The sequence below is a fragment of the Psittacula echo genome (genome assembly GCF_963264785.1).
Source record: "Psittacula echo genome assembly, chromosome: 14".
Taxonomy (NCBI): domain Eukaryota; kingdom Metazoa; phylum Chordata; class Aves; order Psittaciformes; family Psittacidae; genus Psittacula; species Psittacula echo.
The window spans coordinates 6237825-6249879 of record NC_137750.1 but is presented as its reverse complement, the minus strand read 5'-3'; the positions used below and the strand labels follow the sequence as shown (position 1 = coordinate 6249879).

Genomic DNA, 12055 nt, shown 5'->3' with positions numbered 1-12055 from the left:
GAGCCGTGCACTGAGTTCCCTGCCCTGCTTTAAACGCTGACCTCCACAGCGAGGGGGAGAGACAAAGTGTTAAAGAAGAAAAGCTTCACTGGCTTTCAGATGACACTGCTTGGGGGGAGGTTTCAGTATCAGGACTGGTTTCTGTCCGGGTGGAGGCTCGAACACATTGGGAATTGGTGGCATGTCAGGATCCTCATCATGTTGTACTGTTTGCTACTCCCATCTGCCTAAAGAGGAGCTGACATGAATGATGAACCTAAAGAGTTCATTTGAATAAGAATTTGTGGTTTTCCAGGCAGCAGCAGCCAGGCAGGAGGTCACAGCTCCCTGCTGCACACATCCCAACGTACTCCTGTGCTTGTCTGTTACCGGAAGCTCCTTCACAACATGCTCTGTGGGGTTCATCATTTCATAGATCATTGCTCCCTCCTGACAAGTTCTCCCACACAGCTCTGTCCCACAGGCAGACGGACATGGAGAAAGGGGCTGCGTTTTGCTGCATGCTCTTCTGCTCACTGCAGTGAGGCTCTAAGGCCAGTCAGGCCTTGTCTGTTGAGCACAGGTACACTAATTGCCTGTGTCACACTTAACTGAACTTGTGTGGAGCATCTCTGCCAGGGTGAGGTTACTTGCAACACTTTTCAGGGGTCTGCTGAGTCCAACAGAGTTTATTCTGTTAAGGGTATTGTATGTTCACTCTCTGATAACACTTTAGAAGGACCCACAGGGATTTTTCTGTGTTATTCCTGGTGGTTTTCTTCTCTCAAAGCTCTGTGACCCTCTGCAGTATCACTGAATCGTGCCAGGTTTCTTCCTATGCAGGCTCAGGCCCTGTTATTTTCCCCTTTGATCTTGTCTGTTCACCAAATTCCAACCAGCATCAATCAGCTTGAGGGTAACACGAGGACTGGTGAGACCCAGGGTCTGTATCCAAAGTAGAGGTGCCAAGAATAAGTGTCTTCTGCTCAGCGAGTGTATTTTGGGCGTTTTCAGCTGTGATCCCAGCTGGGCCTGCAGGAAGCTATCGGACACACACGGATCCTGGAGGAAGCATCTTTACAGGAACCTCCCTTATGAGCTGCAAGGTGATGACATCCCCCATCTGCAGAGCCTTTGGCACAAGAGAATGTGCTTGGTTGAGTCAACTGTACCAAAGCCAAGACTTAAACATATGCCTTTAGTGTTCTCCTGCTGCAAGGATATGAATTGCATGTCAGATGCTGCATGGATGTAACCCCATCCCAGCATAGTGATCCTCGGGGTGAGCATATGGGACTCCCCTTTGCTCACATCTTTGGAGGAAGAAGAGGAAGACAAAGATGGCAAACAGATGACTGGAAGCAGAGGCCATATGTGAGTTGCAGGTGCTGCAGGAAGATGCCTGGGCACAAAAAAATGGAACTGGCCAGGTAAAGACATCATCTGTTCCTTGCTGCTCTGCAGGAGAAAGGACTTTTGCTGTCTCCCTCCTGCCAGAGCATTTCATCCTGCAGTCGCTTGGTGTCTGAGGCTTGTCTTGCCACATGTGGTCTGCTGATGCTGCAGCCTCTGGGGACTGTACCCTGGGAGATCTCGTTAGAGGAGGAATCTTTATTACTGATACCAGATGATAAAAACAACTGCCTGCTCAGCCTCCTTGGAAGAGTTCTTTTCTTTCAGACCTGAAGAGCCCAGAAACTCCTTTAATCTGCTGTTCTTTATCTGCTGGAATAAGGAGCACTTTGCTCAACTGCAGAACTGTGAATTTCTTAGCCCTAAACTGTGAAAGCCCCTGGTGCCTGCAGCAGAATTTACTGTTCTGCTCCTTCCCGTCTCCTCCCCTGGCTTTTTAGGTCTGTCTTTAATTTATTCCCAGAGAAGGGGGATTTTCATTAAGGTGTAGGTGTAACCTCTCCGCTCTCACATCTCCTTTGATGTATTTTCTCTTTGCTTTGTTTATTGCTTTACATTATCAGTCATTTGTCATTGCCTCTCTAATAGATGTTGTAGTCCTGACAAAATGAAATACTGCTGGTTTGGTTTGGGGTGGTTTTGCCAGGAGGGAAGGGGGAGGGTGGGTTTCTTCTTTTGAATTTCTTTTAAAGAAGCAGAAACCCATCTCAGTAGTAGCTGTTTTCCAAAGTGTGGTGCATTTTGAGGACAGTGTGATGGTGACAGACGGTTTAAGGCTGTATTCAGGGGAAGAAAGTGTGTGTTTGTGAGGAATGGGGAATGACTTTGTCTTCTCTGTCTCCCTTCTTCAAGAGTTTCTCTTTTTGGAACAGCCATCATCAGAAGAAGCTAGACAGAGTCCTGTAGCTCAGCTCCATAACTGATCCTGGGATGTTTCCTGTGTGTTACAACCACAGGTGGCTTGAATGTGCTTGGTTCTTCAGAAACCCTGTGTCATTGGAGAAGTGCCTATGACTTAAAGACAAAATATAGGACAGCGAAAGGAAATGAGAAGAGATTACAGATGGTGGGGAAGATTTAGATCAGGAAGATGCTCAAGTATTTAATAACATAAGGTCTCGTGAGCTCCTCTGTTTACCGCCTGAGGCTTGGAGCCTAAAGAATTTATGGCTTAGTCTGACATGCACGTGTAGGAGTGTGTGTTACAAAGGCAGTTCCTGGAGTTTTGATGCTTACTGTTGTTTTGTGTTGTGAATATGCTGATACACTGAAAGATCCCAGAGGAGCATGACTTGGAGAGCCAGATCCGCAAGGAGCGAGAGTGGCGGTTCCTGCGCAATGCCCGGGTCAGGAAGCAAGCCCAGAAGATCATCCAGAAGGGTGAGTGACTTCCTGCTTGCCCACACTTCCAGCAGCTCTGAGCACTGTGCTTAGGCAGGACACTGACCTGTAAAACCCCAGTTAATAGTGACTCTCAAGAGGAAGAAGTGCCTGTTCTCCCTCCCATGTGCAGGCGAGGTGATGCTGTGCAGTGTTTTGCTGATAGTCACCTCTCCGTTCTCAGCTGCTGGTTTGTTCACCATATAAGGGGAGGGACCATTTCAGCTGTCAAATTTCTGCCCTCCCCTTTGAAAACTTAACCACAGTGTTAGAAATCAGCACGGTGGTCACAAGCAGAGCACTCAGCCATAGCACAGCACCAGGCTGGCCACCATGCCAAGTCAAGAGGAGCCTAAGAGCAGTGACTGTTTTGAGGAGGAGGAAAAGCAGCCATGAAGCAGCCTTCCCCAATCCAGGAATTGACAGAGCATCCGATCTGCAGTGCAGGCACTGGCTCCCGGCTGAGGGCAGCAGCTGAGCTCTTCAGCCACATACCCGGGCACAGCCGGCTCCTCCGCGAGAGCCAGAGCACTTGGCATGGAATCGGTAGTTCGGAGGCCCTTAGCAGATGCTATTGATTTACCATTTGGGCTCTTCCTCCCTGCCCTGTAAAGTTCACATAGGTTGTGTTTTTAAAGGGCTAGAAGGCAGAATGTTGTAGGATAAAAAGGCAGAGACACCTTCCACTAGAGCAGCTTGCTCCAGGCCTTGTCCAGCCTGGCCTCTAACACTGCCAGGGATGGGGCAGCCACAGCTTCTCTGGGCACCCTGGGCCAGTGCCTCAGCACCCTCACGGGGAAGAGCTTCTGCCTAAGAGCTCATCTTGATCTCCCCTCTGGCAGCTTAAAGCCACCTCAGTGATGTCTTTCTCACTCCCCTCTCTGCTGAACTCTGTAAATGATTGCTTACTCCTTATATCCCCTTATATTTTTTAATACCGTTATGCATGGTTCATGTGTGCTGCTTACACATTTCCCTCTAACGGCCTCAGGTTTGGGTTTCATTAGTGTGTGCTCTTTGGAAAGCTGCTCTGTTTATGACTCCCCGCACCGCTGTGAGGCAGCAGTTGTGCTGGGACTCTTTCAGCACAGGAATTTATTTGGATATAGTGGAACCCAATGACATTTCCCAGGAATTTGCATACTTAAATTATTCCTGCCCCTGTGCCTGGAACAGCAGAGCTGGGAAGCAGCATTGGTGGAAGCTCTTCTCCTGGCATGCTCCTGGCAGCATTCCCAGAGGAGTGCAGGAGCTGCTTCTCTCCCGGGATGCTCACAGAGGCACATGCAGTTGGACATGACCATTTGCTGAATGAAGAATTGCCCAAGGCTCAGCCCCCTGCCTGCACCTCCTCATGTGGAGGGTCACTGGGCTCGAGTTAGGGGAATGGGAAGCTTAATGTTGTGAAACTGCAGAATATCATGAACCAGAGTAATAGAGAAATGGAAGAGGAGCCCAGGAGGTGGCCTGGGAGAGCTTCTGGAATACAGAGAAGGAATTTTTTGTGCTTACCTGAAGAAGTTAAATCTTTTTTCTGGACACTGTTCACGTTTGGTTGCTTGACCTGAGCGACCAGAGTGCAGCAGCCATTAAAACAAAGAGAAAATATGAAACATTGAAAGGAACTAAAGTAGAGTTACCAGCTCTTAATGAAAATTGGATCAGATGGGTGCATTCTGAAACGAGCTAGGACTGAGTAAATGTCTCCTGGGCCTACGGGTTTGTGTGATGAATTCACACTGTGATAAAAAACTGCAGCATCAGGGCTACCAGCACTGGCTGTGAATAGCAGAGTGTTCAGAAGAAGAGAAGGAAAAGGTCTTTAACCATCCTCTGAATGTCTCCGTGGAAAATGTATTTTTCATTGGCAAATTAAGCTAGAATAGTTTAAAACCACTGGAAAGGAAGGTGAACTGAATAATCCACGACCAAGATGGAATGCTTCAGCATTGGGAAAAACGGGTTTGGGTTTTTTCTCTTGCAAAAATAACACTGTTTTTTCTGTCAACACAACCTGGTGTCTCTCTGGGCTCGGCTGCACTTGCTTGTTCTCTGCAGCTCCCAAAGCACAGCACCCCCTGATTTGTCACCAGTTTTCAGTTTGTACCTTAAGACGTGAGACAATCAGTGCGGAGGAGTCAGGGCCGTCAGTAGCTGGGATCTGAGCAGCTTCTGGAGGGAGGGAAGTGTTGGGGAGTCTGTTGTTGGGAACTGGGGGAGAGGAGGAGGAGGAGAGTGGTGAGATGCAACACTGGGAAGCTCATCCCTGGGGTGGGATGTTCCCGGGCACTGAGCCATGGCCGCCTCCTGTCCCCCCACAGGTATTTCCCGGCTGGATGATCAGATCTTCCTCAACAGGAACCCGGGTGTCCCCTCTGTGGTGAAGTTCCACCCGTTCACACCCTGCATCGCTGTAGCTGACAAGGACAGCATCTGGTAATGCTTCTGTGGGTCTCCAAAGTGCTGGCAGTGTGTGTGGAGGGTTCAGAGCAGCACATATGGAGTGTGGGGTGGCACTGCCATGTGTGTTCCTTTTCTTCCCCCTGCTCCATCTTGTGGCCGTCCTTCATAGAATCCCAGTCTGGTTTGGGTTGGAAGGGACCTTAAATCTCATCCAGTTCCAACCCCCTGCCACAGGCAGGGACACCTTCCACTAGAGCAGCTTGCTCCAAGCCCCTGTGTCCAACCTGGCCTTGAACACTGCCAGGGATGGGGCAGCCACAGCTTCTCTGGGCACCCTGGGCCAGCGCCTCAGCACCCTCACAGGGAAGAGCTTCTTCTTCCCATTACCTAATCTAAATCAGGGCAGAGTCCTCCTGGAGCTTAGTGCCAGAGCTGTAAGGTCACAGCGAGTCCCTTTCTGCAGGAGGTGCTGGCTGAGAGGGCTGCAGGTGGATCCTGACAGATTTATAGTGGTATTTTACACCGGAGCTTTTATCCCGTTTCCTTCGCAGAAGCTTCACATACATTATTAATAAAATGCTGCTGAACACCAAAGGAGAAAAACAAATGGAACTGGTGTCAGATGTACATAATTTTTAGCTTTGCTGCAGTGAGTAGATCTCTTTACGGCTCACACAGAGAACCAGGAACTGACTCCATGTTTTTTCCTCCCACAGTTTTTGGGACTGGGAGAAAGGGGAAAAGCTGGACTATTTCCACAACGGGAACCCCCGCTACACCAGGATCACAGCAATGGAGTACCTGAATGGACAGGACTGCTCCTTGCTGCTGACTGCCACGGGTAAAGAACACGTTTTCCCACATATGAGGGCATGACGGGAGGGGGGGGTCTCTTTATGGAGTTCAAGTCTGTGTGAGCTGCTCTGGACCTCTGCTCTCCCCTCCATGACCTGGCCCAGCCTGACCCTTCCCTCCCCTGCAGCTTGTCTGCCTGAGGAGCATTTCCAGGGTCAAACCTGAGAGTTGTTTCTGCGTTACTCTACACACTAAACTTCTCCCATAGTCCTCAGTTTCTCTCTAGTCCGTATATCTCATCTAGGGGAAACAGTTCTCCAGAGTGCCCTATTGCATCGTGTAAGGTAGCATGAAGGGCTTTTTCCCATTCATTGCTCTGTAAAGCTGTGAGTAAGATCTGCTTCTCTCCCAAGGAACCATTCTAAAGCCATCAGTTTAAGTGTTTTCAATAGCTCTTCAAACTTCATGCTGAAATGGACAGGTTGGGTGTAATTAAGAGAGGTGGAAGAGGAGCTGAGAGGGCCTTTCGGACATTTTCCTTTCAAGTGATTGATTCCTTGCACAAAAGTTTCACAGATGGGGAACAAATTGAAAAAATACAGGGTGTTCTTGAAAGATCTGCTGCTGATGGGCTGGGCTTTGATTCAGCTCCTTCTGCGGGGTTGTGTTTTGTGTTTAGCAGGATACTTTTGTGGCTCTCTGCACCAATAGCAAGGAGGACAGAGACAAATCCTAGAGAAAATGAATAGCTCAAAGAAACGGAGCGACATCTAATGTCAGGTGTTATTTGAGAGAAGGAGAAAAGCTCTTCCAGAACAGTTCCCAGTAGAACAATGCTTTAGGTTTCATGGATGTAAGATTAGAGAGGAAAAACAACTCTAGTAAAAAAGGACTGAGTTCAAGTGGCACTCAGTTTTGGATGTTGTATGACTACAGTTCTGCTTCTCCCTTTGTCATGCACAAGCAATGATGAGAGGTGCATCAGCCGTGACGCTGCATTGTGTTCTCTTTTCACCCAAGATGATGGTGCCATCAGAGTGTGGAAGAACTTTGCAGACCTGGAAAAGAACCCGGAGATGGTGACAGCCTGGCAAGGGCTGTCAGACATGCTGCCAACCACACGAGGTGCGTCCCCAGCAACTCTTGTTGGGGTGGGGGATAAAAATCATTTGCGATGCTGGGTTTTCTCTGGGGATGGGGAGAGTAAAAGGGGTTTCTCAACTTCAGCCATCGGTAGCATCCTTGTTCAACAGTCTCTGCCTTCTGGAATGGCCTTTTCCCAGCTCTTGCGGAGGAATTGTTTTTCCATTTCTCACTGGAAAATAAAACCAACAAAACCGAAGCCCAGCACGGCAACTTCACACACACTGAAGAACAACCAGAGCTGCCTTTTGCTGGGGAGCAGAAGGGTACAAAGTCCTTGTCCTCTACAGGCTTCACAGCAGCTGGTTTGCTCAAGCATTCAGCTTAACTATGATCCTAAAGAGAGAGCTGTAGAACAATGGTGGACTGGGCACTGCCCTGCTCTTCTGGCCATGGCAGGACATTATTCCCCTTCAGGAGGGACAGTAGCTCACGTGTTGCCTCTTTCCTTCTGACGGGCTGCTCAGCCTCTGCACAGCTTTGCATGTTGCACCTGGGACCTCCTTGAGCCTGAGCTCTTACTCTTCACTGTGTACTGTTTGTGGGTCAAGGGGTGGCAAGAGACTGTTCCAAATGTGACACGTGCAGGACAGCACAGTTCGACACTGAGCGTTAGAAAGGTTGGATAGAAGAAAATGTAAAAAGAACACTGGCGTCCAGCTGTACACAGGGAGAAGCAAAAACACTGGTTTGAGTAACTCTGAAGTCTCTTTTAGGACATTAAAGGAAGTGGATGCTTTGTCCTTGTGAGACCTGGTAATGTACTAAGGCTCTAACAGTGATTCTCTGTCACTTGGATGTTTCTAATCAAGGCTGCATGTGCAGTGGTTCAGTCTCATTGTGGGATTGGTGCAGGAATTGCTCAGCAAGGCTCCCTGGCTTGTGCAAAGCAGGAGGTCAGATGAGATGACCACCATAATTCATGCTGACCTTAAAATCTGACAGTTCTCATTTCTGAGCTGCTGTGGTTCATCACAGGAGCCTGACACAGCTTTTTTAGCTATTCATTGGATTTTACTAGGACTACCTTGTTGTGCTCCTCTGTTACGTTTCCCTTAATGGTGTTGCAAGAAAGAGGAACTGGATTTGAGGTAATGGTGAGCTCTGTGCCTCACTGCAGTATATGCACAGAACTGATGACAGGCTGCTAGAAGTTTGCAGCCTGCTGTGAAAATTGCCATGCTGCGCCACACAAAACCTCCTCTCTTGGAGGTGTCAGTAAAAGCAGGAGGAAACCAGTGATAATGCCCCAAATTGTGAAGGGCCTGGATCTCCTCAGATGGAGAGAGAAGTGGTCATCCCAAGTTGTCCTTTGTAGTGTCAATGGGTTGGTTTGTGTTTCTTTCTTGTCAACCTCAGCTTTCCCAAAGGATGTTTAGTGGAGTTTACTGTCCCTGGATTCAGGATCTTCCTTCCCTGGTTCTCTAACAACCAAACAGCTGGAGTTCCCCCAGGCTGCCCTGGTCACCAGCTCTGTGCTGCAATTCAGTTGGGTTCGGGGAGGAAGCTGACAGCTGGCGGCTGAGCTCCTTCGGGCTAATCCCATTTTTCCTGCTTACTTCCCAAGGCACAGCATTTGCAGATTGTGCCTTCCTCTCTACAGGCCGTTAATACCACAGAAAGGATTGTTAGCATCAGCATGTGACGTGACAGGATAGGGTAAGGGCTGAGGCAAGAGCTGATGCAGCAGTAAGGGTTGAATGGTTATGCTTGCCAAAACAGGAGTTCTGAAACTTTTGAGTCTGTTCTCTTTAAGATTGTTTTATTTTCCCTTTTCTTTCCCTTATGGCCTTAAGAAGTCTGGGTCCTGCTTTCCTTGCCTTTCACCTTCTGAGCAATAGAAGTAGATTCAGAAGAAAAGAAGGACATATTTCTTTCTGGAGAGAGAAGTAACTAAGTGTAGTCACTTCAAAAGAGCTATGTGGATCATGTCTCCTGAGAAATGACACTCTCTTCAACAGTGATCTTTTGCTGACAAGACCATGGTTGTGGTCCAGATCTGGCTCATAAAACTGAAGATGCATCTCTGAAGCTGCAGAGCTCATGAGTTTTACTGGAGTTTGTTAGCTCCTACTATTGATTTCCTTCTCTTCTCTCCTATCCTTTTTCCCCTCTGCCATACTCATCTCTGAATGTGATAGTTGTCTTGACAGCAACAAGAATACTGACTTCTCTAGGCAATTTTCCCACTTAGAAATGCAGAGAGGAATATGCAATACCTCTGTGCATCCCTTGGAAGCTTGAAAAACCTCTGTGCATCCTTTGGAAGCTTGAAAAGCCTCCCCAGGTTGTCCAAGGTCCGCAATACCTTGCTCAGGGGCTGTGTGAGAGGGGAAGCAAACCAGCGGGAGGCACAGGACTTAAACTTGTACACTCTGTAAAGGACTAGTTTGTGGTGTGCAGCCTCAGGTAAGAGAAATGAGCCAACGCAGCCAAGTTAGTGCATTAAACCTGGCCCCAGCTCATTGCACTTAATAGCTGACTAGAGACTTGGGGTATGTAAGTATTTGAACACTGGCAAACCTCTGTGTGGGGCCCCTCTCTTTTCTGTATGAGGTTTTTTGATTTGATCTTGTTTCAGTCTGCACTCACGATGCACCAAGAAAGTCTCCTTCAGTCAAAATCAGGGTGTTCAAAGCAGCATTGAGGCCGTAGCATGAGGCAGTGATTGGGAATCTCCAGCAGGAGAGATGGAGGGGGCTGAGAGAACGGCAGAACTCATCTTGTTAATAGCCCAGTGTTCCAAAAGGTGCAGTTAAAACTGAGCATTTTCGGACAGCGTAGGAAGAACCCAAACCTGATGTGCTCTGAAGCTGTAATTTACAGCAGGAGCCTGGGAATTCTGGCAGTTTCTATAGCAAAGGGTGTTCGAGGGCCGCAGGTTGAGAGGTGGGAGCAGGCGGAGCAGCACAGTGGCCCATCGCCTGGTGGCTCATAGGACAAGTGGCCAAGCTCCTGCTTCTGCACGCATCTGCCATGTTTTGTGTTGTTTCTTGTGCCAGAGGCGAACAGGACACAACTCCCCGCTCAGGATGGCTCTGTCCTTGACAGCACAAGTCCTGGAGTTGGGAAAAATGCGGAAGTGTAGCCAGCTGCTTCACAGTTCCCAAACACTGTCTGCTCAGCTCTTCTCCTCGGCTCCTTGTGTGTTCCCTGCGGATACCTCTGTTGTTTGCCCTTCTCCAGCCCAGCAAAGAGAACCAGTCCGTTCCTTCTAACAGTCAAGGATTCAGCCAGGTCTCTTCCTGTGCAAGATCTTCCAGGGTTGCCCCAAGGTGCCTCTCACTTCCCGGTTTTCCCCTGCTCTGTTCTCGCCCGGGGGTTTGCAGTGCCTGGAAACCAGTCTGTGCCTGAGGCTAATTCCCATTAATGAGTTGTTTAAACAGAGCTCCAGGTAGCTGTGTGCTGGAGCAGGGGCAGAGGAGCCCTGGCTGCAGTGGGAGCCCAGCCCTTCCATATGCAGAAGCCTCATGTTCTGGGCTGGGTTGGGTTTGTACAGATGCCATGAGGGACTTGGATTTCTGTCTGTCACTTCCCGCTGCTTTTTACTTCAGAACAGGGAGCAAATCATGCAAAGGGTAGGCTCCTTGCTCAAGAAGAAATGTCAGATCTGTGCTGCTGTCAGCCAGCCAGAATACTCGCTTCACACATGCCAAGTGCTGCCGTTGATGGCTTCCTAGGGAATGCTGTGACTGAACTGGTGCCTGCTCTCTGGATGGAGGCATGTGCTGCTCTTGGTGCTTCTGCTTCTCTTTTATGTTCTTTCCTTTAATTTGAGTTTCTTTTTTTCTAATCCTTTTTTGAGATTTATTTTTGCTCTGGCTGACCAACTTACCCGTAGCATCAACCCCTTAATCCCTGTCTTCTCACAGGTCTGGCCCGAAGGGTTTCAATCTATCTTGACAGAAGTAAGCAGGGAGGTGAGTGCTTTCTTTCCTGTTACCTTTGATCAGCTGGGGTGGGAAGGATCTCCTCGTCTGGCTTCGGGCTGGTTGACTGGTTGGTTGGTATTTTTGGCATTGTTTGAACGACTGCTGGGTTCATGTGGTTCCTGGAAAGCTTTGCTTCTACCTCTCCTGTTCCCTGCCTTGTGTCCATGTCTGTACCAGCTGTGAGAGATGCAGGGAGGGTGTCTGGGCTCTCTAGGTCAGTGTAGCCAAGTGGTGCGAAAAGGGCATCTTTCTGTTGTACTCTGAGCAGGGAGAGGAACTGGGGAATTGCGTGTATAAGTCTCTCTTTTCCTGGAATATTTCAAAGCATCCCTGGACCGAAGGGGCTGGGCGACCGGTTCCACATGTGAACCACCTTTCAGCTAACGTGGATTTTATGGGGCTTCATTTGTAATACATTTTCACTCCAAAGACCATATGAGAAGAAGAAGATGATGGAGCTTTCTCAGGAGGTTGAGAACAGTGGCCTTTTGGCAAGGATATGCCTAACAAATTTTCCCAGTTCTGTTCTGTCATGTGGAAGGAAGGTAAATGAGCTCCCCAGCCAGGGCTGGGCAATGGCTACGTTGCTCCAGAGCCTGGATCCTTCCTCTGCTGCCAAGGAAACAGATGGCTCATGTGCCAGGGCAGCTCCATGTGCACATCCATGGGCATTCATGTTGACGTAGGCATCTTGGGTTGTTCACTAATTACTGACATTTGCTGAATGATAAGAGCTGAGTGTTCAGTAATGATGAAGAGGATGAAGATGCTTGCGGGGGGGGTGATGTGGAGCTCTTTAGCATCAGGTCTTTGTGAATCTCTCTCTCGCTGTTCAGAGGCAGAGCACTGGGTTGGAAGTGAGCAAAGCTGGTGCGTGGCTGCTGGCTGCCTGGCCCTGCATTCCACTCAAAACCCAGTGGCAAACGGGAAGGCTAAAATTAGTAAGACTCAGCTGCAGGGAATTCCCTCTGGGCAAACTGGGCATCCCAACATGTAAGGAAATACCAGCC

At 48.9% G+C, this 12055-nt stretch overlaps 1 protein-coding gene across 2 annotated transcripts in view; it reads left to right on the top strand.

Annotated features, from left to right (window-relative positions):
- Positions 1-12055, top strand: part of RPTOR (regulatory associated protein of MTOR complex 1) — a gene marked incomplete at its 5' end in the record, with an annotated part of 112971 nt that overhangs the window by 89040 nt on the left and 11876 nt on the right. For both annotated transcript variants that reach the window (XM_080629283.1, XM_080629282.1), the window contains 4 exons: positions 2667-2772; positions 5094-5208; positions 5892-6016; positions 6991-7095. In XM_080629283.1, the coding sequence (XP_080485409.1) occupies positions 2667-2772; positions 5094-5208; positions 5892-6016; positions 6991-7095 (451 nt within the window). The remainder of the gene's footprint in view (positions 1-2666; positions 2773-5093; positions 5209-5891; positions 6017-6990; positions 7096-12055) is intronic.